Source organism: Anopheles cruzii, chromosome 3, assembly GCF_943734635.1.
Source record: "Anopheles cruzii chromosome 3, idAnoCruzAS_RS32_06, whole genome shotgun sequence".
Taxonomy (NCBI): Eukaryota; Metazoa; Arthropoda; class Insecta; order Diptera; family Culicidae; genus Anopheles; species Anopheles cruzii.
Window position 1 is genome coordinate 53,929,450 of NC_069145.1, and position 23,372 is coordinate 53,952,821.

A 23,372-nucleotide genomic window follows, 5' to 3' on the forward strand; every position below is an offset into this window, starting at 1 on the left:
CACTAGGCTCATTCTCTGATCAGGTGTCCATTCCACGTGAAGTGAGCCGATTTCCTTACACTAAAGATTATGTTGTGAGCGATTACCCTTTGGCGGATGATAAACCCCTGAACCGTTCTATAACGTATGCAAATTTTTCGCCATTAAATAAGTCGGAAGTTTACACTCCGCACTCTCTAACAATTTGCAATCCTTAACGCAACGAAATTCACTCACCTCACTCTGCCAACGTGAGAAGTCCGGCTCAGTATGGAAAAAGTGAGCGGTTCATTCGGAAGCTCTCTCACGCTGTTAACTGTTTCAAGTCAGTCAGTCGTCGAACGCGGATCGAGTCGGTGTAAAAGCGGAAAAGGAAACTCGTCCGCCAGTTAGTATGCTGGCAGAGTTCGTTTCGAGTAAACATTCGTGGCATCGATCGTGTTTCTGTTAATTCAGCTTAGCTGAGCTCGCAGGAGTTTAAAATTGCTGCAAAAATATACACTTTTAAAGGGCGTGTGTTTTTCAAGTGACGGTACAAACAAAAATAATTTACAATTTACAAACAGCTTTGCTTACCGGGGCGAAAGTGCAAACGAGTGTGCGTCGTGCATCGCATCTTTGAGCGCAATATTTGTGGATCTAAATTTGTTGAAGGTGCACCAAAAAATTTCGTGCGATCGGGCGATGTTTGGCTTGTGGAAAACTTAATCGCAAGCTAATGATAAAAACCCACTTCGTTTCGTCGCCACACATCGGAGTGTTATCGATTATCACGATACAGTTTAAACGTCATTAATAGTTCAGTGCGCAAGTCGATCTACAAAAGAAATACTACTGTAGTGCGATCTCATTAGTGGCGGGCGTGAAGGATATACCGCGACAACACGTGTTCCGTACCGTTCCCTAGGAGAGGTGTTGGCACCAATTTCTTCGACGGCGACGTGTGGAAAAATTGATTAAAAATTTCCGCGATACTAATCGGCAGCGAAATCGACTACAGTGAGTAGCAAATGCTTCGTTCCCGCACGTTGCTTGGAAATGATCCCACCAGTGACCCAACATAGCTTACTTGTCGATCGGTCTTAGGCATGTTCAAAAGCGATCTTCCACGGTGTACGTTATTGTTCACAGGAGCATAGATTGAGATAATTCATAATTCCATCACACATAACATCAAACGCAGCTTGCTTTCAGAAACTGCAACTTTTCGATGCATCGTGGATTCATGTAAGCGAACAGTAGTTCGAACTTGCATCCACCAACATCACAAAGTAACACCTTTTTCTGCGCTGCATGTGCGTGTTATCTGTGTTTCTTAAGAACTCTTCCGAGTGTTATCACCGGTTGACCACAGTTGTACACGTAGTACGTGATGCACCTTCCTATCCGTGTGCAGCACTGCACTTCTTCGATGCACTTCGGGCGGGCATACTTTGTGCAGCAAACATACGCTAGTCACAATACTACTGCACTTTTGCTGCACAACCAAATGCACCTGATGCATCGCATCGCGGAAAAGGCTGGCGTTTCTGGCGCCTGACTTAACGGACTCAGAACAACCAGCCTTTCAACAGTTGACACGTGACCACGACCGCATTATCGGAGGCACCAACAGAACTTACACAACACCTGATACGAACACCTGTACCGAAATTGTATTCTTTTCGCATTATTGTTCTAATTCGTAGAAAGTTTTCTAAACGTACAAAGGAGAAAATGTTTTCACAAAATAAAATTAAAACAAAAATAGACAGAACATTGATATAAAATGCATGTTTCAGTGCATTGGAAGCATCACCCGCATTAATCAATTTTATTGGTAACACTTTCACGTTTCTCACAAACAAATATCAATTACCAAATGTTGTTCAAATATATAGGCGTTGCCCGATTGAGTTTTTTTGCTGTTGTCAGTTTGGAAAACAACTTTACTGTAGCTTGGGCTACGCGATAAGGGTACGCCTGATAGAACGCCTGAACCTGTTACTGGGAATCTGCCTTAAATAACCTTTGACTGAGGAGTCATGTCGGTTGTCCTACAAAAAGAAAAACGCCGAATATGACGAGACATCAACGGAAAAAAACGGTCAGTCAAGAACCTCAAAAGTTGCTGAAGGGTCTCTGATAATGCATCGTATCGACGCGTGGCGCAAGCTCCAGGATTCGGCCGAAATCGTCTTCCGACCCCCGGTGGCCACACACCGTCTTTTGTTAAGAGATTGCTAATCACACTGGCTGTAATAGAGGGAACACAACGAAGTAGAGGTTTTGTGCGAGCTGCCAATGGAACGAATGGAACGAACGGTTATTTCGAATAGGAGAAAATTTTGATGAGTGATAGATTTTACATAAGGAGTTTTAGGGGAAAATTTTTAATCAGTATTTTGCGTTCATTTGTTACTTTATTCACTTAACGAGACCAACAAGATGAGTCAAAATTCCAAAACGTGACATTCTCCTGGTAATACGATACCCGATATTCTTTGAAAGACTGCTGAATAAGCTTATACACAAAACGTTTTCAGAGATGTTTAAATTGCAAATGGATCCAATTTGTGGGCTTGTGTAAGTCGCGTAGTGAAAGTTACCTGCTAACAGCCAGTTAGTCCCACGTAGTAAAACCTTATCGACTTTCTGGCCCCTAGCCGCTGAACAGCCTCGGGGTTTTAATTCGAAACCGAGAAAGATCCGGGGCCGTTGTCGGTTATAGGCGATCCATTTGGCGATGGTTTCGAGCGTGTCGTTCGGTGTCGTTGCTAACGCATTTTTCAGTAAAGGACCTCACTTTCCTAGTCCCCAGCATTGGTCCTACTTAGAACCAACGGGAGCTAAACCGTACGCTAATGTGTTGCTAACGGCTCCGAGAAATCATCCGCCGAGAAGCGTCGGTGTGGCTATCATTAAACCTGCGACCCGTTGACGGGAAAATATCAGATTTCCGAAAAATCCATCCCTTGCTAAAATGCGAATCCTTCGCCTAGAGCCTTCGCCGCTTCCTTGGCGAAGGATGTGTGAAACTCGGGGGTAAGGCTGTCAGTGTTTTTCTCTGTTTTGCGCTAAACCTTCCGTGAAGTCGTTACCGGTGCGGCGTAAAACATTTCCCAAGACCTGTATCTGTTTTGTAATTGAGTAACAAATTTGCACGCCTTTGGTTTTTCTCCATGTTTCACAGTGTTGGCGACGACCGCCAGCAGCGACATGGCTCCCCCGGACGGGCCCATGCAGTACGACACAAAATGGCCTCCGATGGTAAGTACCTTACAATTTCTTATGCGATGAACAATTTCTTTGTTTTTCTGAGTCAATAAAACTTGTATATTAGTTTTTCAAAAACTCACTTTTCGCATTTGTTTTTCGCAAATTGATGAATGAAAGAACGTAACGTACGCGTTTGATGATATTGAACAAAAGTGCTTAGGCTGGCAAACTGTGTTTTATTGGACTAAACCGTTTTTGTTATCTTCATTCATGACAAAAAATAGTTTTCAAGAAAGAAAGAAAAGAAAACAACGAACGTAACCTGTTTTCAACTTATTTCTATTTCTCATCTTGATCTTGACTCATCTCGACTCCTTGATGATAGAAGCCCTAAGACCGAGTGGTTCGTTACTCCTGTAATGTGTTTTTAAAGCTCGCTCGCTTAAACATTGACTGTTGTGGGCAGCATCCGTGGCACGCTTCACCCAGTCTCTTGACTCTCGCTTGACTGTGTCTTTTTTGTGTCGCTCAGTTGGTATGTTTTGTTTCGCTTGACCTCAGCGCATCTGGGGGAGTATTATCCCCTTTGAATATAGGTTTTTTCCCCTCGCCAGCATCTTGATTTTATTATATAAATTTTCGAATGTTTATTTATTTGGTTTAATTTGTGTTCCCTTTGGTACTCAAAACAAACAAACTTCGAAATTTGCAAACAAAAACGAAAACCCCACGTCGGTTGACCGACTGCTCTTTCACCGTCGTCTGAAGACTTCGGTTGTAAGTTGTTATTATTTACTTGAGCTACTCCCAGCGGACCGCAGCATCGGGAGCTGCAGGCCCGAGCCCACGATTGATTGTTGTAAGACATAATTACCGGAGCACGGTGCAGTGTTAAGGTTACATAAATAGTAAGATTTTAAGATTTTGTTGCAATTTAGAACATATCAAGCGATTGATTCGAACATCAGAAAGTATTGCGTGGCATTATACGGAGTATACGTAAATTGGTTACATTGGAGTTCGCATTCACAGGCTGGAAGGCTTCAAGTAAATATTTTTACGTTCTCATTATTAACTCGTTAACGGATCACTATAATTTGCCCGTTCAAAGCCTCTGACCTCGCTACAAGTGTACATTTCATACCTTGCCCGCTGGCAAGGATGTGATATACGGCGCGTGGGGGTGTTGCGAGGCAACCTTTCCTAGGCCAAAGAAAGCGCGTGGCGCGGGCGCCAATGTGGGATGGAAATCGGACACCCGCGTTTTCCATGACCACAGGAAAAAAGGGCCGACTGTGGAGCTCGATTGAGCGGAAAATTCATTTCGCTTCAATCTCATCATTTACCGCGAGGCGGCACTCCGTGTGGCAAGTGGACGCGCGGCTGCCTGCAAAACTTGCCTGGGCCAACCCAGAGGCGACTCCTGGTTTTTCCGAACAATGCGCTCGAGAAGTGCTCTAGAATCCAGGACGGTACCGGGGAACAGGGCGCCGGGAGGGAGCGTCATTTAAGATGTATAAAAATAACGTCATCTAAATTACATCATTAATTCCCATCAGACAACAATACGGGCCGCGTGCGTGCGTGCTTGCCGTTGGCGTGAATTTAAGATGCGTGTCACGCGTTTCACCGTTTCGCCTCCGCCGCGGGGAAAATCTGTGCTGCGGAGGATGTGGAATGGCTTTTTTGGACCTCCACCACATAGAAACACACACACACGCACACGGGGGGCCAGTTTATTTGTTCACCCTAAGCTGGTTGGCGGATTTTTCTCGTGACACTCCGTGGCTTTCCGTTGGGGCGGTTGGTAAAGTATGGTACATGTCGACAGTATTTAAACGTTGACGTGCCATACTGGTGGGAAGGCTGGCTGCTGCTGCTGCGACCATACTCGTATCCGAGCGCACACTTATGCTCGGCACCGTTGGGAGACACCAGCTTGTGCCCGGCTACAGGTGGCCGTCCCGGGAAAGCTGAGAAATTTATTAGGAATCGCGGATTTGGCATTATGGGTTTTGGGTGACGGTTTCTTTTTTTTGTTATTCATGTGCCACCCAAGTGCCCCTGGTCCCTGGTGGTGTGCTTTTCAAAACAATGTCATTGGGTAACCTATCCTATAAATATTGGATTCACCTTGCGTCTCCGGCGGGGGTCCCAAAAGCCATGATCCTTCCTGTCCCCTAGTGTTGGCTACTTCATGATTTTTTCCTGAAAACTCTAGCCAGTGGTCACAAGGGATTTCGGGTTTGTGCTCGGGAATGGCGCCACTAGCTGCATAAAGCATACCAGTTTCGTGTGCCTGACACCAATGGGTGTACAGATTGTGGAAGGAAAATTATGATACCGTTTCGACAATTAATCGGATGAACTTTGGCTTTATTGAACAAGCGAAATTGTAACGCCATTATCCACATGGCACCACTAAATCAGCTTGTAATCTTTCTTTAATAGGAGGATCTTTGAATATCGCAGTTCAAATATGCACCTGCCTGGAAAGGTGATTTGGGCAAATTCAAAGCAACGCAATTTTGTTAATGGGAACCAGCTATTAAACGGTTCAAAGGTTCAAAGAATGAAAATTCGAAAACGAACTGATGGGAGTAAATAAAGGCTAGGAAATGATTTACACACCGACCGCAGTTTTAAGTGGCGTTTTGCGACGTCTAACCCAAAAGAACTACTATAAATTTTCTTCGAACCGTCGCCGTGACTGCAGTGCGTGCAGACAGTGACACTGCACCACAACGCCTGGGAGTAATAGGTTTTCCTTTGGGGTGAAAAGAAAGGCTATTAAAGCACGACACACGCGCCCAGTGGGTCAGTAAATTGGGGGCACAGTTTACGACCGACCGTCGATTCGTTTCCATTCCTTGACAAATGTGTTCGCGCGGTGTGAGAGGCGTTGGAACACATTCGCGTGTGGCCGTTTAATTCCAAACACGTGTTTGGTAAAACGTTTAACAACCGTTTACAACGGCAGTTTATGGTAACATCGGTTATGTGGTTCTACAGAACAGCAGACAGATTATGACATCTAAATTTGACGTGAACGAAAAAAATGTGCGTAAAAAGAAAACAAAAACGTCATCTTCCCCGACGGGGAATCGAACCCAGGACTCCCGCGTGACAGGCGGGGATACTGACCACTATACTAAAAAACGATTTATTTTCGACTTAAAAAGAGCAATGTGCTTTAATACGGGCAGGTAACAACTGATCATTACATGTTTATGGAAAACTACTTCCTTTTACATTTGTAAACGAAAAATAGAAACAAAAGAGCAAAAAGGAGGAGGTTAGGAGGTCCGCTTCTGCAACTCAATTTAAACCAAACGTGTCCAACATGGATAATAAGTTGGAATAGACATCGTCCCGAAACATCTTTCATCTCTTTCGTTGACACAGGCGCGTTGCAGTACTTACCATTTACTTCCATTTTGCACTTACATAGTACATATGCAACCATTTTGAATTCGAGAGTACAATTTTTGCAATTTTGTTGCGCTTCATTTTTTAAAACCTCAAGTAATTCTTCATTACAGATTATGCTAACGATGTTGCAAAATGGTTCGACAGTTCATGAGCGTTTTGATAGTTGGCCGTCACAAATATGTTGTTATTTGTGACTTATGTGTCGTTCCCCGCTCGTACTACACATAACCAATGGCAAAACTGCATCTATCAATGCTGTACCGTTGAACATGTTTACATGCTGGCTCTGACAACCCAAAGGTTTTAGCCACCATTTCGAAAAGCTCGTTCAACAGTAGAAAGCGTCTAACAAATCGGGAATCGAATGCGCGCCATTGGTCTCCAATTGTATTTTCGTTGTTGGATCTTTGATAAATCGCAGCAGCTAAAATTAACACACCGGCCGGCAGTTCTCGCGCCCATTACACGGCTGATCGAGCTCCAAAAGTGCAGTGCGTGCGTGGCAGGCGGAAAGGCGTTGGTGACACAATGTAAATGAGTCAAAAGACAGCTATTAGTCCGCTGTCAGCGGCGTTCCTGGGCCGGAGCCGGATGCGCGCAACAATCGCGCATGGCCGCCGCTGATCTTCTGTTGATGATCGCGGACAGGGGTTCGCCGGCGAGTGGGATCGGAAGGAGCCTCAAGCGGCCCTTCCGGAACAGCACCAGGCCGCTGGCTGGTTGGTGAAAAATTGTCCGAACACAAATACGGAAGACGCACGCACCATTAGTTGCAGCTCAATCAAGCGCGCCTACCATCGTTTCGCCCTGCGCACCACTTCGCACCGTGAATACCGTGCGTGAGCGGAGTGATAGAAACACTAGACTGCCATTTATTTTCGCCTTCCTTTGGTCCCGGTCCCGAGTCACTGAAAGAGTGAGCGGCACAGAAAATGTGGACTGAGGAAAAGAATATCATCTTAACGCCGTATCCTTTTCACGCCATGGTTCAGTACTTCGACACCACACCACGAACGCCGCCGCCTTCACGGAAACGGCCCGCGGACACGGGTTGCCCAGCTGTTCCGAATATTTCAATTACAAAAACGAGAACAAATACTATCACTCTGAGAGGAAGCAGGAACGGAAAAGAAAGACAAGCAAGCCGAAAACCTCGAGAGTGGAAGTTTTCATTCGCCTGACCAGCCACCTACACAGTAAAAATAGATGCACCTAAGCACCGTTCCGTTTTCCCGCCGGGAAAACCCTACGTTCTGCGCCGCCCTCGCCGGCGAGAGTGTCATTTTCCGTGGTTCGCTGGACAAGCGACAAGCTCGTTGGCAGCTCGGGACCCGACCACTCCAAACCATCGGTGCACACACACACTCAAACGTACGCACAATCAACAATCACGGCACAAACTAGGTCTGGACGGGCGCCGGAGATGATCGGAAACATAATTGTGTGTCGTAAAATATGAAGTGATCATATTTTCTTTTAACCTTGTCGTACAACGAGCCGCATGATGTAGCCAGTTCAATCATGATGAGCGATCGGCTTCGTGGTTGTTCAAAAATGTTCAAAATCAAGCGGCTTCAATCATTCAACCATTTTCTATGTTAGAGTTTTAACAACAATTATTCTACACGTTTCAAACGCTTTTAAAATATGGGTTAACAAGAAAGCTAAAGAAGCTTAGAAACAAGAGAAGAAGCCGTTGTAGCTAAATCTCGTTTTCTATATTATTCACTAGTACTTGTAGACCAATTTGGAAATATTGAATTGAAATGAAGAAATACATATTTCCATTCTTAAAACATTATGTTTTGATATGAAGGATTGTATGTGTTGCAGAAAAAAAATCAACCCTTTTTTCATTTTGTTCGGGTAGCCGTGTTGGCGTGCCTATTTTTTAGTACGCATTGAGAATGTTGATTAACACTCACAAAACATTTACAACAAACTGTAAAGCAATCACTGCTTATCTCATTCCCATTATGAAATTACTGGCGTGTCATTCAATACGACCATTCTTCTTAATAGCGTCCGTAAATCAATGAGTTGTAACCGTGTCGCCTTTACCAACCATGAAATTCTTCGTCCTTCCCATATTTCCCTAGTGACGTAGGTAATTTTGTCGCCCGCTCAAAGGTTACTCTGATGTCTGTAGTCCTGTTGTAGAGCGTGCTCCACCATATCGATGACGGAAATACGATCGGCTTGTCGTTAATTTTCAACAAATTAAATAGTATTAAAACACGAAATCATGCCATCTTCTGGCTCCATTCGGAGCGCATCATAAAACCTCATAGTGTGTGTCATAACATTATCACCTTCCAATCCGCCTGCCATCGTAACTCATTCGACGGTTGGGCGAAGGAGTGACGGAAGTGACGGCAAGCAGTGGAAATGAGAAAATGGCAATATAGAAGGTGGGAAACTTCCGCTGAAGGCGCTTGAAACGCGTAAGAAGACCTGCAAGAATTCGAAAAATTAATAACATTTTAATAGGAATGTCATGTAGTAGCTGGTGTTGTATACGTAAAAGAAATCACTTTCGGTTACGTGTCTTTCTCATTAATCGGCAACGGCTTGTGTTTGTGTATCAGTTTTTTGATGATCTTTTTTCCAGCTGGCAAGTTCATTTACTGCTCATCGGGACATTCTTTTCGGGAAAGCAACCTGTCGTCTTCTTGGGCGCTTTCTTCCCCGGTACATTACTCCGCGGGGTTGTCAGCGATTGCCATTCCTTGGGCGACAATTGTTTGTTATTTTTAAGCGCGGGCACATGAATCATAAACATCCCACCACCACCACCACCAGGCGGGGGATTGGAAAGGAAAAGAAACAAGTCCCTACGCTACGCGTGCTGTCAGCAGTTTCCATCTCCGGGCAGTCTCCGACCGTTCCGCCGGTCGAACGGTCGGACGGTGCCCTATCGGTTCGCGCCTGTCACGGCAGGATTATCGCTGGGTCCTGTAGATAAATCCCTGGCATGGTTTGCTCTGCGGTGTGTGAGTCTGTGTGTAGGCTTTTCGTCGAGGTCGAAAATTTATCGGCAGACCTTCGGGGCCGAAGAGTTCAAGATCTCTCGGACCGTTTAAGATCGTTCGTCTCGGCGCTCGTTTTGTTTGCAGCTGCGACCAAAGATCTGCCGTCTGCCGTCTGCGTTAAGGGCCTTTCGAAGTGTCTCCAATTTCACGCGTTCAAACTGGCACACATTGAAAGTGTTTCCTTCCGGTCACGCTCATACCCCGGGTGATGGTGTTCTAATCGATCGCGAGCATAGCGACGGTCTCGAAGTCTGGCGTTCGACTGGCGTCTCTCTTTTCACGATAGCCGTCTTCGTAAATCGCCGTCACGACGTCATTGGCCACGGGCACCAGTTATGCGCGGGTTATCAGTGATCTAGATCTGCTCTCGACGAGAGGATCGATTTGTTCCGAGTTCAACAAGAAAAAAGCAAAATTAGCGATAAGAAGTGAACGGAAATTGTTAAAGCGTGAAATGAAGTGAGAAATTGTGAAATACCGCAAGAAAGGCCTGCCCGAGAAGCGAACTGTGCGCAGTAATGCGAAGTGAATTGCAATATTAATTCTATTGCGCAAATTCTATTTGCGTAACGAATGCATTTTATTTGAGTGAAGAAACAGCCCGTTTCCGAGAAAATACGCCGTACCGTTGGGTTGCATTAAATTACCTAATCCAACTCTTGTCTCACAGCAAACGGATGATAACGCATTCTTCAACACTCACTCGTTACGATAACTCTTATTTGACTGATTTGAGAAATCCACTCGCGAACGATCGTAAATGCAGGAAGATAATTTAGAATCTTGTGGTCAGACGGTGCAGCAATTTTGGGCTTGTTTGTAAATGTAAACTACAACTTGACCACCGTCGACCAAAGCGTTAATGGCGCTACGTAGCAACGCACGAAGGAAAAATACAACAATAAAAATATAAATTTACACAGTGAAACATTCTGTGGTCCGCAATGTCAACTATGTTAAACAAAAAATATTTGAAACACAAAACCACTAGCAACTCGCCCAACAACCCCCGGGGTGGACTTCGGCTCGATATTTCCCAGGGGTAAGATTTATGGTGGTATTTTGCTCTCTTAAATTAGAAATTGTACAACAAAATGGCAATAAAAGTTGGGAGGTTGAGTGGCTACTTCGCCACCTTCCCAACAAACACATACCTAACCGGAAGAGTTCGTGTTTCTACTTCGACGCGGTTTAGGACGACACGGATTCACGCACAGGTGGACGAACGCCGCACGCGGCAACATTCGTGAGAAAAGCTGTGCCGTGGTTTTAGTGGAAAATCAGCCAATTCCTGACGCCATCAATTATCAACAAACTCCGCTCGTTGTGTTATCAATCTAAATTATTTGACTGAAACAAATGTAAATATTTTGCTTTAGTTGCACCGTGCAGCGGTTCAACAGCGGTTAGCTACATAACTTATGACGAGGGCTTGTCACCGTGTTGTTCCTTCACACTGCCGAAAGGATTGCGAATCCGAATGGGTTTACGCAGAGTTTATATTTTTTTTCTAGTCGACAAAACACAGTTCACCGAACCTGAAGTCCCAGTTTGCCCAGCATTTTGGGGTGCAAAAGTCTGTCAAGTATTATTCAACCCAACGGAACTCCCAAATCGCGCCTAGGTTCGGTGACGGGCGGCGACGTCCCACTCGAGACTTCCAACACCGGCGCCGCAATTCAGCACTAGAAATAGATGGGCGACGAAATCGGGCCGAAAATCGTTATCGAAAATCCTTCGGTCGGATGTTTTTAAAACGAGGCCACGGCAGAAGCAGAACGCCCAGAAGGCAGGGAGAGAAAAAAAAAAAATGAGGACACCATTAATCACGGGGCTAATGGATCAAATCTTCATCCGGTGGGGGTCACTGCGCGCGCGGTATTGATGAACGCGATTTGAGGATCGAGTCAGAGATCGCCCGACGAACGGCGAAGATAAATAAGTCGCTCGCTCGCTCGCTTCAGAAAGTGAAAGAAATCACCCAGAACGCTGCGTGCAGAAATGTCACATTATTATTATTTCTTTTGGCGGTGGGGCCGTCCTCGAGTCGCCAAAAAACTGCGCTTCTTTCTTATTGCTCGAATACTGAACCAATTCATCAAGCCCACGAGAGTTGATTGAGGGAACGGTTAGTCCTCATGTTGCAAAAACACCTTGTCGGAAGCGAATAAAATGACCGAATGGTGTCTTCTTAACGGAGAAGAAACCATGTTTATGGCTGGCATAGCAAGAAAGATATCCAGCCATATTTCACATGGATCCGCATCACTAACGTAGAGACACTTTTCAAGGTGTTTACGGTTCAGCGAAAAAAAACTACTAACGCCATGTCTTTCGTCGAATTACTGAAGTGACAGAAAAAGGAAGCCGCTTTGCTTGGTGGCGAGCATTGAAGGTGATATCATAGGGCGATTGTCTCACTAATAAACTACCGACACGAGGTGCAACATGTTGGTGTGATATTTTATGCAACGATTTGATACCACCGCCGGTGGTCTTTGTTTGCCTGCCCGGTGATAGTGGCATCAAATGCTGCACATCGTCTTACAATTTCAGTGCCCCGTGCCACGGCTGGGAATTTCATCGCACCCGTTTTTTGCGCAGCCGCATCACTTCACTCACTCACTTGCGAAGATTGTTGTCGTGGGTCCGATTTACGAGCCCCGAAGATCGAAGATACGCGGCCGCTTATCAGTCCCAGGATCCGGCTTGACCTTCTCGGCGTCTCGCCAGCGCAGTACGCTAAAATTTCCTAGACAAAAAAAACTGCATTCCCTCACGTCAGCGTCACGGTGACAGCTTGTAAAAAATTGTTTGAAAAGTAAAAAGGCATAAAGTTCGCGCGGTCCCGTACCTCGCCCGAAGTTGAGCCCGCTGAAAATTGTTCAAGGAAATCGTCGGCGCATCAACGACATCCCACGTCCGGCAGCGAGCGAGACTGACAAAATGTACCCCAAAAATAAGTGTGCTAATTTTTAATTGCAAAATAATTGTTTACCCTCCTGCAGCAACGGTTCGTCAAGGGGGTCGATTTTTCATCGTTGACGCGAGAATGCACTCGAATGCATTTCTGTTATTGTTTAACTATCGAAAGACTTTGTTGTGCACTGTGAGTGAGAAATAATGTTGTTGGATATTCACGTTGTATTACATTTAACAGTTTTATTGTAATTAATCCATAGTGGTTCAAATGAAAACTATGTTCTAGCATCAATGTGTTTACTTTTAATCATTTTTTAAAATCTTCATAGATTTTTCCGTATGTCTACTTATCATTCTCTTTCGAATAAACAGTTAATAAATGGCGTGGTAATCCTGCAAAATGCAAGTAAAGCCCATTTTATATATAAACATCAGAGAAACTTCTACTTTTATTTAAAAAAAATCTACATTTTATCGTCTATAACGTAGCTCGTAAAGGTTCTTTCGGGATAAAGAAAAGAGAAAGAAAATACTTTAGATTTAGTTTCTACTCGACTCGTGTTACTAACGATAGGGCCTTCAGTAATGACTTTTTAGTGTCATTGGTGCTCACAAATAGTTCGTAAACACTCGAATATAATTTTTAAACATGCGGATATAATTTTAACACATGGTATGATAAATTTAAAAAGTTCATAGAAAAGAGAACGGAATTAGCAACCGGACAAATCTTGCTAGCATCTGCCTACGCGAATTGCTCAGCAGAGTGAAGATTCATTTTGTTAGCATTGTAGAGGGCCTAAATGTATGAAAAAATGACCATTTATTAGAATGTAAACTAAAACTTGTTTGTATTGTTCACGCTCCTGACGGGCTCACGGGTTGACAGGTGATTTAACGAGATTTACGACGATAAACTTCGAAATGGTTCTCGAAATGGATAAACTAAAAACCGAGCGAACCGTGTAGTAACGTACAGAAGAGTTCGTAAAACTTTGCTTTCGATGGAAAACCGCACGGCACCGGGCTGGATTCGCGGAATGCATCGAGAAGCCGGGGGGGGGCAGAGCACGGTTTCACTTCCGCAAAGGAGCGTGCTTTGCGAGCCCTTTTTCCAACCCACGGAGCGTATCACGTCGCACATTGATTCTTGGGCCCTCTCGGTTACTCGGTTTGTGGCCCTCCCCACCGAGTGCACGCGTTGCAACTGACCGCCCCGTTTGCTCTTCCGTTGCATTCTGCGCACTTGCATTGCACTGTGCCACCCGGGAGGTTGGCAGTGATTTGCAAACGTCACGTAATCACGTAAACACGAAACCGAACAAATCTTCGTCTTCGGTTCTTCCCCTGTCTTGAAGGGGAGCTTGACCTATCGGCGAAAGGTCTGCAAGGATCGTGCGCCTCTGTGACGAAGGGCATTGATAGGCGGCAAAAAAATCATAGAATAAGTGTCCGTTTCGCATTAAAAACAGTTGAATGTTGCGGGAGAGCGAAGACATCCTTAGCGCCGGAGAGTGTGAGGATCTTTGCGTCGTCGTCTGAAGTCGATTCGCGAGAGGTACAGCAGCTCCTGAGCCAGAGAGTGATTTACGATCCGCCATAAAATTGCGCAAAGACTCGGCCGGGCTCAGTGCTGCGGTTTACTTTTTACTATCCCGCACACCGCGGGAGGACTTTTATTTGAATCTGATTGTCTCGAGGCGAAGAATTTGTTTCCATTTTACGTATTTCACACAGCGCACGACGGGCCCAGGTCCTTGACACGGGCTCACGAAGTGCAGCAGTGCAATCGTTTCTCACGATGGCGTCACCTAATGTCCTAACGCCTTTTTTTTTGGTGAAATTATAAAGCATTGCCTCACTGACGCCTGTGTGTTCCTCTTTTCAGAATATCATCAGCATGCCGACCAAGATCAAGCAAGAGAACTTTAACGGGCTAAGTCATCTAGGTACGTATTTGTGTCTAGTTTGCAGTTCACTTTTACGGCAGGGAATGACCTATCAACGAATATCTCTGGTTGCGTTTTTGGCGGAGAACCTCCGTTCGTTCTACGTTCGCTTTATCGCAACCGCATTGGCAATTCATGCTCAAAAGTAGGTTTGTCGGGCAGTCGACCAGCGGGCCTTCGCGCTTTGAGGTTAGAAAGCTTAACTTGCCCGGCCGGAATAGTTGCTGCCAGGGAGTCCAGCTTCGCCTGGGCCGACGATAAGCTGTCAATCGGTCGATCGTACGTTCGAATTGCCATTGAAACTCGGGGAGCTCGGGGCACCCAGGCAGACATCGACACTGAACACATGCCGGGTCTTGCGAGGAAAATGATGCTATCAGCCCGCGGTGACCCTCGGTAACCTCCACGGTTCTTTTGCTTCCAACCGCTTATCAGTGCTCTGTCGACGCAAGATGAGGCTTGCGCGCGGTCCTCGGAAGAAAATCTGACCATTGCGTAAAAGCCGCGTCGATCGAGCCGGAATGCAACTGCACTCTCTCGCTGTGTTGCGCGTGGCCAAATGTGAGGAGATTTTGTATGAAAGGCATGAAAAATAGCGCACGGCCTCCGGGAACGCGCAGTAATGACGACGGAGGCAGCAGCGATCCCGTTCAGTGTGTTACAACACTCCTCGCCTTTCAGCGTGTTACAACACCACTGAGGCATTGATAACACCCTTGACATGGCTCCGTTACCTACTAGAAGTGTTGGGTGCTGCTTGGGAGAAAAACGAGGGCTCCCAACCCCCGCAGTTCTGGACGAACCCCCGGCTAATGGTGCACTGATTTCAGACATCTATCACCCGCTGGCTGTGTCACTGCCGGCCTACGATCAGGTGAAGTCTTCTTCGCCCTCCTCGATGCACCAACTCCCGACCGTGATCGAGCGACTACATGACGATACTGGAAGCTCACCGGACCACCAGCAGCAACAGCAGCACCAGCAACAACAACAACATCATTCGCATCATCAACCGCAGCAACAGTCGCACCTTCACCACAACATTGGCACGCTCTCGCTCTCCTCCAAACCGGCGTCGGCTCAGGTGCCGGACGATCTACCGAGCAACAGCATCCTGCCGGACGAACTACGCCCCGGACTTGCCCCAACTAACAGCAGCACATCCAACAGTAGCAACAACAACAACAGTCACACTCCAAATCAGAATCAAAGTAATGGCACTAACGCAGGTAACAGTGCCAATTCATCCACCAACAATGAAGGGACTAATTCGGCGGCCAACGGTACCACGAATACTAGCAACAGGTAAGCATCGAGAGCTCATTCTTCGTCTGTTAAAGAATCCTTTGATGGCCAACGCCACTAACTTCACACAACGGTGCAGTCTCTCCACGTACGATTGTAGCTCGACCACGAGCCCCACCGGAAGCCGGACCTCAAACGTGAAACCTCCGTACAGCTATGTGGCCCTGATAACGATGGCGATACAGGTTAGTAAGAATGTCCACAGGAGAACGCGAAGGACTCTGGTTGGGGAGAAGGCGAGGGGGGTCTTACATCCGGGTCGGAGGATAAATTTCAAGGCATGTCTTTTCGGTTCCCTTTGTCGGCGCCCCCCGTCTGTTGTCCTGACTCCTTCATTGTCCGTCCACACAATACGGACCCAAAACTCAATCTGACAGACAATTTGTTAGGACGAGTAGATAAATAAGCAGAATTAAGTAATTTGCTGCTTGTCTGAAACATGCGTGACGCCATGACGCCTTTAAGAACTGACAAATCGAGTTCTGACAATCGTCCATTACCGGGTGAAAGTAGCCGCAGGACCATTCTATGATTGATAATTGGCCCGCGTATGGCTGCACATTGCAGTTTCGCTGCAGCCTTTGAAGTCGGACTTCCGACGTGACGCGGGAAGCCAATGGCCATACGTCTTCGACGTCTTTCGTAAGACGTAAGTGTCAGGCCATCTATCGTACAGTCCATAACCATCATTTTTCACTGGTTCGCCTGGTTCGAACGCGACTGACTCCCGTGTGTCTTTTCATTCGCCCCGGTCCACCAAGGTTTTCGGCTGGGGGGCTACACAACTTATGAATCGCACTTTAATCCGCGCAGCTAGGCCCCTATCCGATCGTAGAACCCGCCGGCGGGACGTGGTGCCAGTGAAAATGAGCACGATTATTAACGTACCTTAGTTTATATTTATCATCAAATGTCTGCAAGCGTTGGAAGCCATCTTTCCCCTCCGTTTCAATGCCCCAGAATAGGCGGGATGCTCGGAAAAGCGTTCCATTGCAACAAATCCCATATTTTATGTCGCTATGTCGGGTCGAGTGACGTAGTGACTCTGACGGACGGTCTCGGTGTGTCTCAATTATATTATCCATATCTTAAGAAGCAATTTATAACGGATTGTCGCACGTTCCTCTATTGTTGCTGATAAATGGAACGGGATCATAGAAACACTTGTTCCGACATATCAACCGAAGACCCCGGAACTCCTGTCACAGTATGAGGCGTGCGCTTTTGTTTGAGTTTTGGGAAGAAAAATTGAAGTGCGGTTTAGCTCTGGTGGTGTAAGGTTACACATCTGGGTGCTTCTGATAGCGGTATAGTTTGGGGTCTATTGTAGTGATTAGTAAATATACTACGCCCGAAGGCAATGACTCACGCCAGCGGAAGAGCTGTTTACGTTCCTTACCTACTGTCTTCCTGTTTCGCCGGTAGAGCTCCCAGATGAAGCGTGCGACACTGAGTGAGATCTACGGTTACATCACCTCGAGGTTCCCGTACTACGAGAAGAACAAGAAGGGCTGGCAAAACTCGATCCGCCACAATCTGAGCCTCAACGAGTGCTTCGTGAAGATCCCCCGAGAGGGTGGCGGCGAGCGGAAGGGTAACTACTGGACGCTCGATCCACAGCACGAGGACATGTTCGAGAACGGGAACTACAAGCGGCGTCGACGGATGAAGCGCCCGTACCGGACCGGACACTACTCGAAGATGTTCGGTGACTCGTACGTGACCAACCCCGGTAACTTCGGTCATCGGCCCGTGTTTGCCCAGAACCCCTACCAGACGTATCCGCGCTACGATGCTGGGTTAGTAGTGGCGATAGCGCACACGTGTCTGATCTTCCGGTCACTGATCGCGACCCGTGTGTCGTTTCTTTTCGTTCCCGGATTTTCCCCCAACAGCGCCCCCTGGATGCCGACGACACAGCTGAGCAGTTACACGTCCTGCTCCAGTCGGACCAACTACTCCTACTCCACGCCGGTGAGTTAGATACTGTCTGTGCGGCCAGCACTGAAGACGATCCGCTTGTCAACTTTCTTTTATCGATAGTACAACTTTCCGCAGCTCCAACAACCGGTCACCATCAACACCTACGGCCAGCTGTCGAACAATTTGGGTAAGTCCGGGACCTCTCCTTGGTGGCAGGTGAATCTAAAAATTTTGTGTCCGTTTCTTTCTGATGTGCAGATACCTTTGCCGTATCCGGCAGCACTACACCACCCTGCGCACGTCGATTTGAGCCACACTACCCTTACTGGGACGCCACGCGTAAGTTTGCTATAAAGAACAGAAAGAGCTATCCGGTCACTTAGTACACATTGTACGTATCTTCTCGTTGTCAGTACCGCTACCTGTGGTCAAAGACGAACCGTCGAATCAGATGAACGTTAGCTCTACGCAGCAGAACTACCAAAAGTCGTACCTGCCCCAAACCTAACGCTTAGTGGGCAACGTCTGTGGCATCCGGGCCGGTCTACGACACCCGCTCGCGGCTGCTGTTGGCCTTCCGGCCAAAGGAGGAGGTTCCGGAGGAAGTCTGGTGCGTGGTGTGTGGCCATTGGCCGTAGCTTACCGCCGGCCCTGGCTGCCGCAGGACATTGCTGCTGGGAGCTTCTAAAGTGTGATCCAACATCGACCTGTCGCAACGGTGGCAAAATTGGGTTATGTTTCATTTTGTTCTGTTCTTCTGTAGGGTAATTAAAGCTGTGCAATCCCGTTTTTCTTTTTCCCGACAACTAATGATACCATAGCGTAGAATGATGTGAGGGCGATTAGTTTTGTTTCAGGCTTAATTGGTCCACAAATCCCATCCCATTCTTGGTGTGTGATGGCCAAGTAGGATTTGTTGAAGATGTTTTCTTTTTTATACAGTAACCGCAGGGCGTATAGCTAAGTCCTACCAAAGTTTCATTTTCTCGAATAGAGTATTGTAATTTATTGTAAAAACCGATGTAGATTTATTTTTTCTGTATCGTTTTCAAGAGTTTTCTTCGTAGAGGCTTAAAGATTGGCGTTGCAAACAGGACGAGCAGGAACAAGACGACGGTGACGATTAGGTAACGATGAATAGATGGAAATTTCCGTCCAAAATTGCGGACAAACCACGCAAGACATTTGGGAAAAGAAGCATTATTGGTTAGAGTAATTATCGTAGAAGCAAATGAAGGCAAAAATTAGTGTGTACAGAGTGGTAAGCAACAACCGTAGTTTGATCGAATCAATAAACACATAATAATATATTGTGTAAAGTGTAATACATTTCTACTTAATAGGTTAATTCCTTTTTTTATTTGATATGAGTAAGTGCCGGGGCTGCAGTGCCGGTCTTGGGTCGACGGATCAAATCCGATTCAGGCGTTAATGGGATGTGTTTATTTGTGTGTGTGTGTGATTCGAGGCCGCGACGAGCGATTAATTTCCGACGAAACGATTATTAATCACTATAGGGAGCAGTCTGAGCCGTGCTGTCGTTGGCAGATTTTGTCATAATTTTCGCGCCGACCGAGCCGAGCTGTTCGATCGCCCAGCACGGATACGGATTCTGCGAGCAAGTATCGCTTGCGTATCGTATTGCGCTGACAGTTGCCGACGCAAGTAGTACCACCAACCGAACCGAGAATCTTTGAACGGGTTGCGGCTCTGGCGACTTCTCGTCTTGTGGAGAAGAAAAATTGCACTTTAAGCACTTTTGATCGTGACTTTAGGGCGAGCTGCATTTGCCGTGGTGAGGTTGGGGGCAGTGGAAGGGTTCGGTGAGGAGGCGGCCAATTGACACCATCCACGCCCGCCACACAGAAGCCGATGGCAGAGAGCATAATATTTATGCGACGCAACCAAGGCAGCAGCGTGCAATTGGACACCGACAAATGGGAAGCTTTGGCGGCGGGTTGAGAAGAGAACGGGGTGCGACCGTAATGCAAGTGCGAAGATGTTTGCCCGAAACATGCTTAAGTCATGATTTATGCGCGAACCGATTCTGAACGCGGGGTTCAAATTACGCACACACACACACACACGCGCTTCTAGTTGGTCCACGGTGATGAAGACGTTAGCTGCAGCTGGACCGTTGAGTGCTGAGAAAATGGAAGCATTGATTTATTTACCGTTCCAATGTTTAAATGGAAGCTCTATTGAATGCGCAATTAAATAAGGAAGAAGCATAAAGCAGAAAAACATAATTTTCTAAAAAATCTCTGACAGCGGTGGGATTCGAACCCACGCCATTTCTGACTGGTGCCTAAAACCAGCGCCTTAGACCGCTCGGCCACGCTGCCTTCCGGTGCAGCGCCGAGCGTTTAGTGGATTAAGAGCGACAGGCTCTCAAGACGAGTGCCTTATCAATTCTCGCGTAATGTGATAAGCATTACGATGAATTGGTCGAATAGATTGCAGTTTATTACAAATCTGGATCTCCCCTGATTTCTCGTAAATTACTTCACTTCTTAGAAATTCAAAATTGCCAGCACTCGTTCCAGATGCAAGAATTATGAATTACGATGGCACACGGTAGTCATTTTTAAAAACGATGTTGTGAGTGCGTTGATATCTGTTTCCAAATGAAACACTGTTGGAAAGCTTCCCCCACATCACGGGTTTCTTCCTACTTGTAAGCGTTCTACTAATCGCGGTGGGCCGGATAGAAGGTGGCCGTATCCCGAAAATCGGCTGGCATGTGCACCCATTAGTCATGCCCGTGTGCTCCCTATTTTCCATAATCACGTCAATGGCGATTGCAGCTCACGTTGCAGCTCTCGTGGTGACGGTTCACCGGCTGTCTACATCGATACCGAAAAATTCCGGTGCATTTAAGCGGTTCCGTGCCCTGGCGCGCGATGATTGATGGTAAAACGACAGATATTTAATAACATTTAAGTTGTTTGGTATTTTTGCTCGCGGAGCGGAGCAAAATAAACAAATTAGGCTTCCAGCTCAGCCCGGCCTCGGTCGCTCCCTTTTTGGTGCATTTTTCCGGTTCATTTGTTGCGACACTTTTCATAAATATCAGTGGGACAGCTCGTGCCGTAGATCATTAGCTCTCCTTAGGGCTCCTTAGCCCTTTATTAGAGAAAAGCTTCATTGAAATATGAGGCCAAGATCGAGCGAGAAACCCCGGGAAAATGCAACCGCGCCCCCTGCAACACTCGGGGGAAAAGGTTTTTGGGACCGGATCGCAGGCGCATCGAAATGGATCCCTTTGCCGTCTTCGGAAGTAGGAACGAGTGTCGGGAAGTTTTCCGACAAAGATTGCCACCACACCAAGACCCTCATTTTCTCACAGTGCGCCAGGTTGCGGTACGGCTGTCCAGTGACGACAGGCGTTAACGGCTGTGAACATGTGTTTTCATAAATGCATGTTATTTATTTTGGTCCTGTTTCAAGCGGATGGACGATAGTGAGACTATCGAGGCACGAATTAGGGGTTGGTAGTGGCTTTTCGGGAAAACCTGTGCTGACGGTAAACCACTCACAAGTGACGCCTTCATTCTTGTGCAGTAAGCCAAATAATGCGGAACTTGTAGGGTTAAAAGAAAAGAGACACTGGGACGTCTGGGAGGTTTTTGAAAATATTTTGTTGTCATTTCAACAGCTAACAGCATACCGAAATTTTCTGCCATGAACGGGCAGTACCGTATTTAACATATTACAATTGTATTGAAAGATTTAAACATTAATGATAAAGTTGCTGTAAAATTTGTGTAACACACAAAAGGAATTTGATAGAAAAAACAGTAGTAAAAAAAATTGCGATGCAGGGATGGCCCAACGTAGAGAGCAAATGAAAACCACGTGATCTTGACCGACAACTCGATCGACCACGACGATGACGACGAACACGGGCCACGATCCGTGATAACCTTCTACTACCATAAGTAGTGTTCGTCAGCACCAAAGGACTTGACTGATTGCTCGTCATACACACTAGATATGCAACACACAGACTCAGAATGATGTTCTGATAAGCACTGGATTACGAGCAAAACGAGGGAAACTGTAATTCGACACTACATAAAATAGTGAATGCCTTTGTGGTCGGAAATGTAACAATTTCTGTCGATGAGTTCAACCGAGATGGAAAAGAAGTTCGATGCATTTCTTGAACCTTCCTTACCCAGTGCCTCCGGTGTTACGTAACAGGTAGTAACGATTTCTAATATTTATAAATCGTTCAAACGCTATTAGTCTATCAAAAGAGAATTGCTCTTCATAGATAGGGCAGAGAACTTTATAGCCAAGTGCAAACGTTGAAAGATGGCGGAAACATAAGTGAATGGAACCAAATCGTAAACAGTTCAGCCAACGACAACGTGGCCAAGGGTAGGGACGATTTGAATCAGGAAAACGGGACGACCACCCAACAACCCTCAAGTGGACCGTCGGCACTGGCGGCCAACGTCGGGATGTTCCTTGAACCGTGTGTATGCACCGCAATCGGCACTTAGAATCTGTTTTGCAAAAACATTGGAAAACGGCACCAGTTCCTGTTGCTGCAAAAACATACTCCTTTTGATACTAATCGCACTGGTACGGCTTGGTGCCTCGGGGGCCGTTTGGGCAGACTAGAAACTATAAACACGCCATTAATTACGGACCGATCACGGATGTTCAACCGATGCTTAAGGAGTTTGTGATAAGGCGTAGTAGCGTGAGAGGAAAAAATCCGATCTGATAAGAGCGTTCGTTATCAGGCAGTCGATGCACTGGAAGCTGGGCGCCGATACACCATAAAGCAAGTTTCTCTGGAAGCTGTCACAGCGATCAGCGCACGTGTCGGCCTGGCCGAGGTTGAATGTTAGGAACTGCTGGGATCTCCATCCATCAGCAGATTCCTGAAAATCTACAAAATGAGCTGAGAATCATAGATGCCATTTTCTCAAACTAACACCTTGGCACTGTTCGTTGAAAAGAAAACGATTCAAAAAGGTTGCCATTAGCGACACATTATACATCTTACAGCTACGATAACTAATGGCCGGTTCGAACCGCAGTGAACTCCGCGGACAGGGCCAACAGGGATGACCACTGGCGCTTGTTGTGTTCCTTGCACAATAAAATTAAAATTTCGATATAAATAAGAGCATGTTTGTAAACACTGGCCACAGTGGTCAGTGGTGCGGCTCATTAACACCCACAGGACTATCACCCATGGGCGGCACATCATGATTTAGTGTGCGTGGTGCGTGCCTGAACGAACATGTTCATCCTCGATTGTGCTTACCGATTCCATAGTTTTCGTCAGCGTTATACTATGATATTGAATATATAAAAAGTTGACCAAACGATTTTGTTGATTTTGTCTAATTAATCAATAGTGCTTGAGTGAAAGGAGAAAGTGTTTCTCGGTATTTCCTCGAATTCACAAATGCATACATGCCTTAGGAGGCAAGCAAATCCCCTGTCCGCCGAAAACCGCAAGCATTAAAAATACACTTCACCAGTCGCCGGGTTGGGCCCGCCACAACATTTGTCTATCCAACGCCCCGAATCATCCGCTGTCTGAAGCCGGTGTTGTTTTGAATGTGGAAACAGTATTTCACTTAATACCGATCTAGGCGCTTCGAAT

At 46.3% G+C, this 23,372-nt stretch overlaps 1 protein-coding gene and 1 non-coding gene across 3 annotated transcripts; one reads left to right on the plus strand and one right to left on the minus strand.

Moving 5' to 3' along the window:
- Positions 1-329: 329 nt before the first annotated feature.
- Positions 330-19,036, plus strand: LOC128271442 (forkhead box protein D2-like). 2 transcript variants are annotated; one of them, XM_053008976.1, is made up of 10 exons: positions 330-978; positions 3,152-3,228; positions 14,452-14,512; positions 15,343-15,817; positions 15,897-16,002; positions 17,243-17,616; positions 17,713-17,791; positions 17,861-17,927; positions 17,999-18,079; positions 18,154-19,036. In XM_053008976.1, coding segments are annotated over exons 1-10 (1,416 nt in total). In that variant the 5' UTR covers positions 330-977; the 3' UTR covers positions 18,249-19,036. The 2 variants fall into 2 exon arrangements, with proteins under 2 accessions (XP_052864936.1, XP_052864937.1); XM_053008977.1 differs by having other exon boundaries at positions 17,876-17,927.
- Positions 19,037-20,005: 969 nt separating this feature from the next.
- On the minus strand, positions 20,006-20,085 carry Trnal-uag (transfer RNA leucine (anticodon UAG)). Its single transcript has one exon. It is a non-coding gene; the product is annotated as a tRNA-Leu (tRNA).
- Between the last annotated feature and the right edge of the window lie 3,287 nt (positions 20,086-23,372).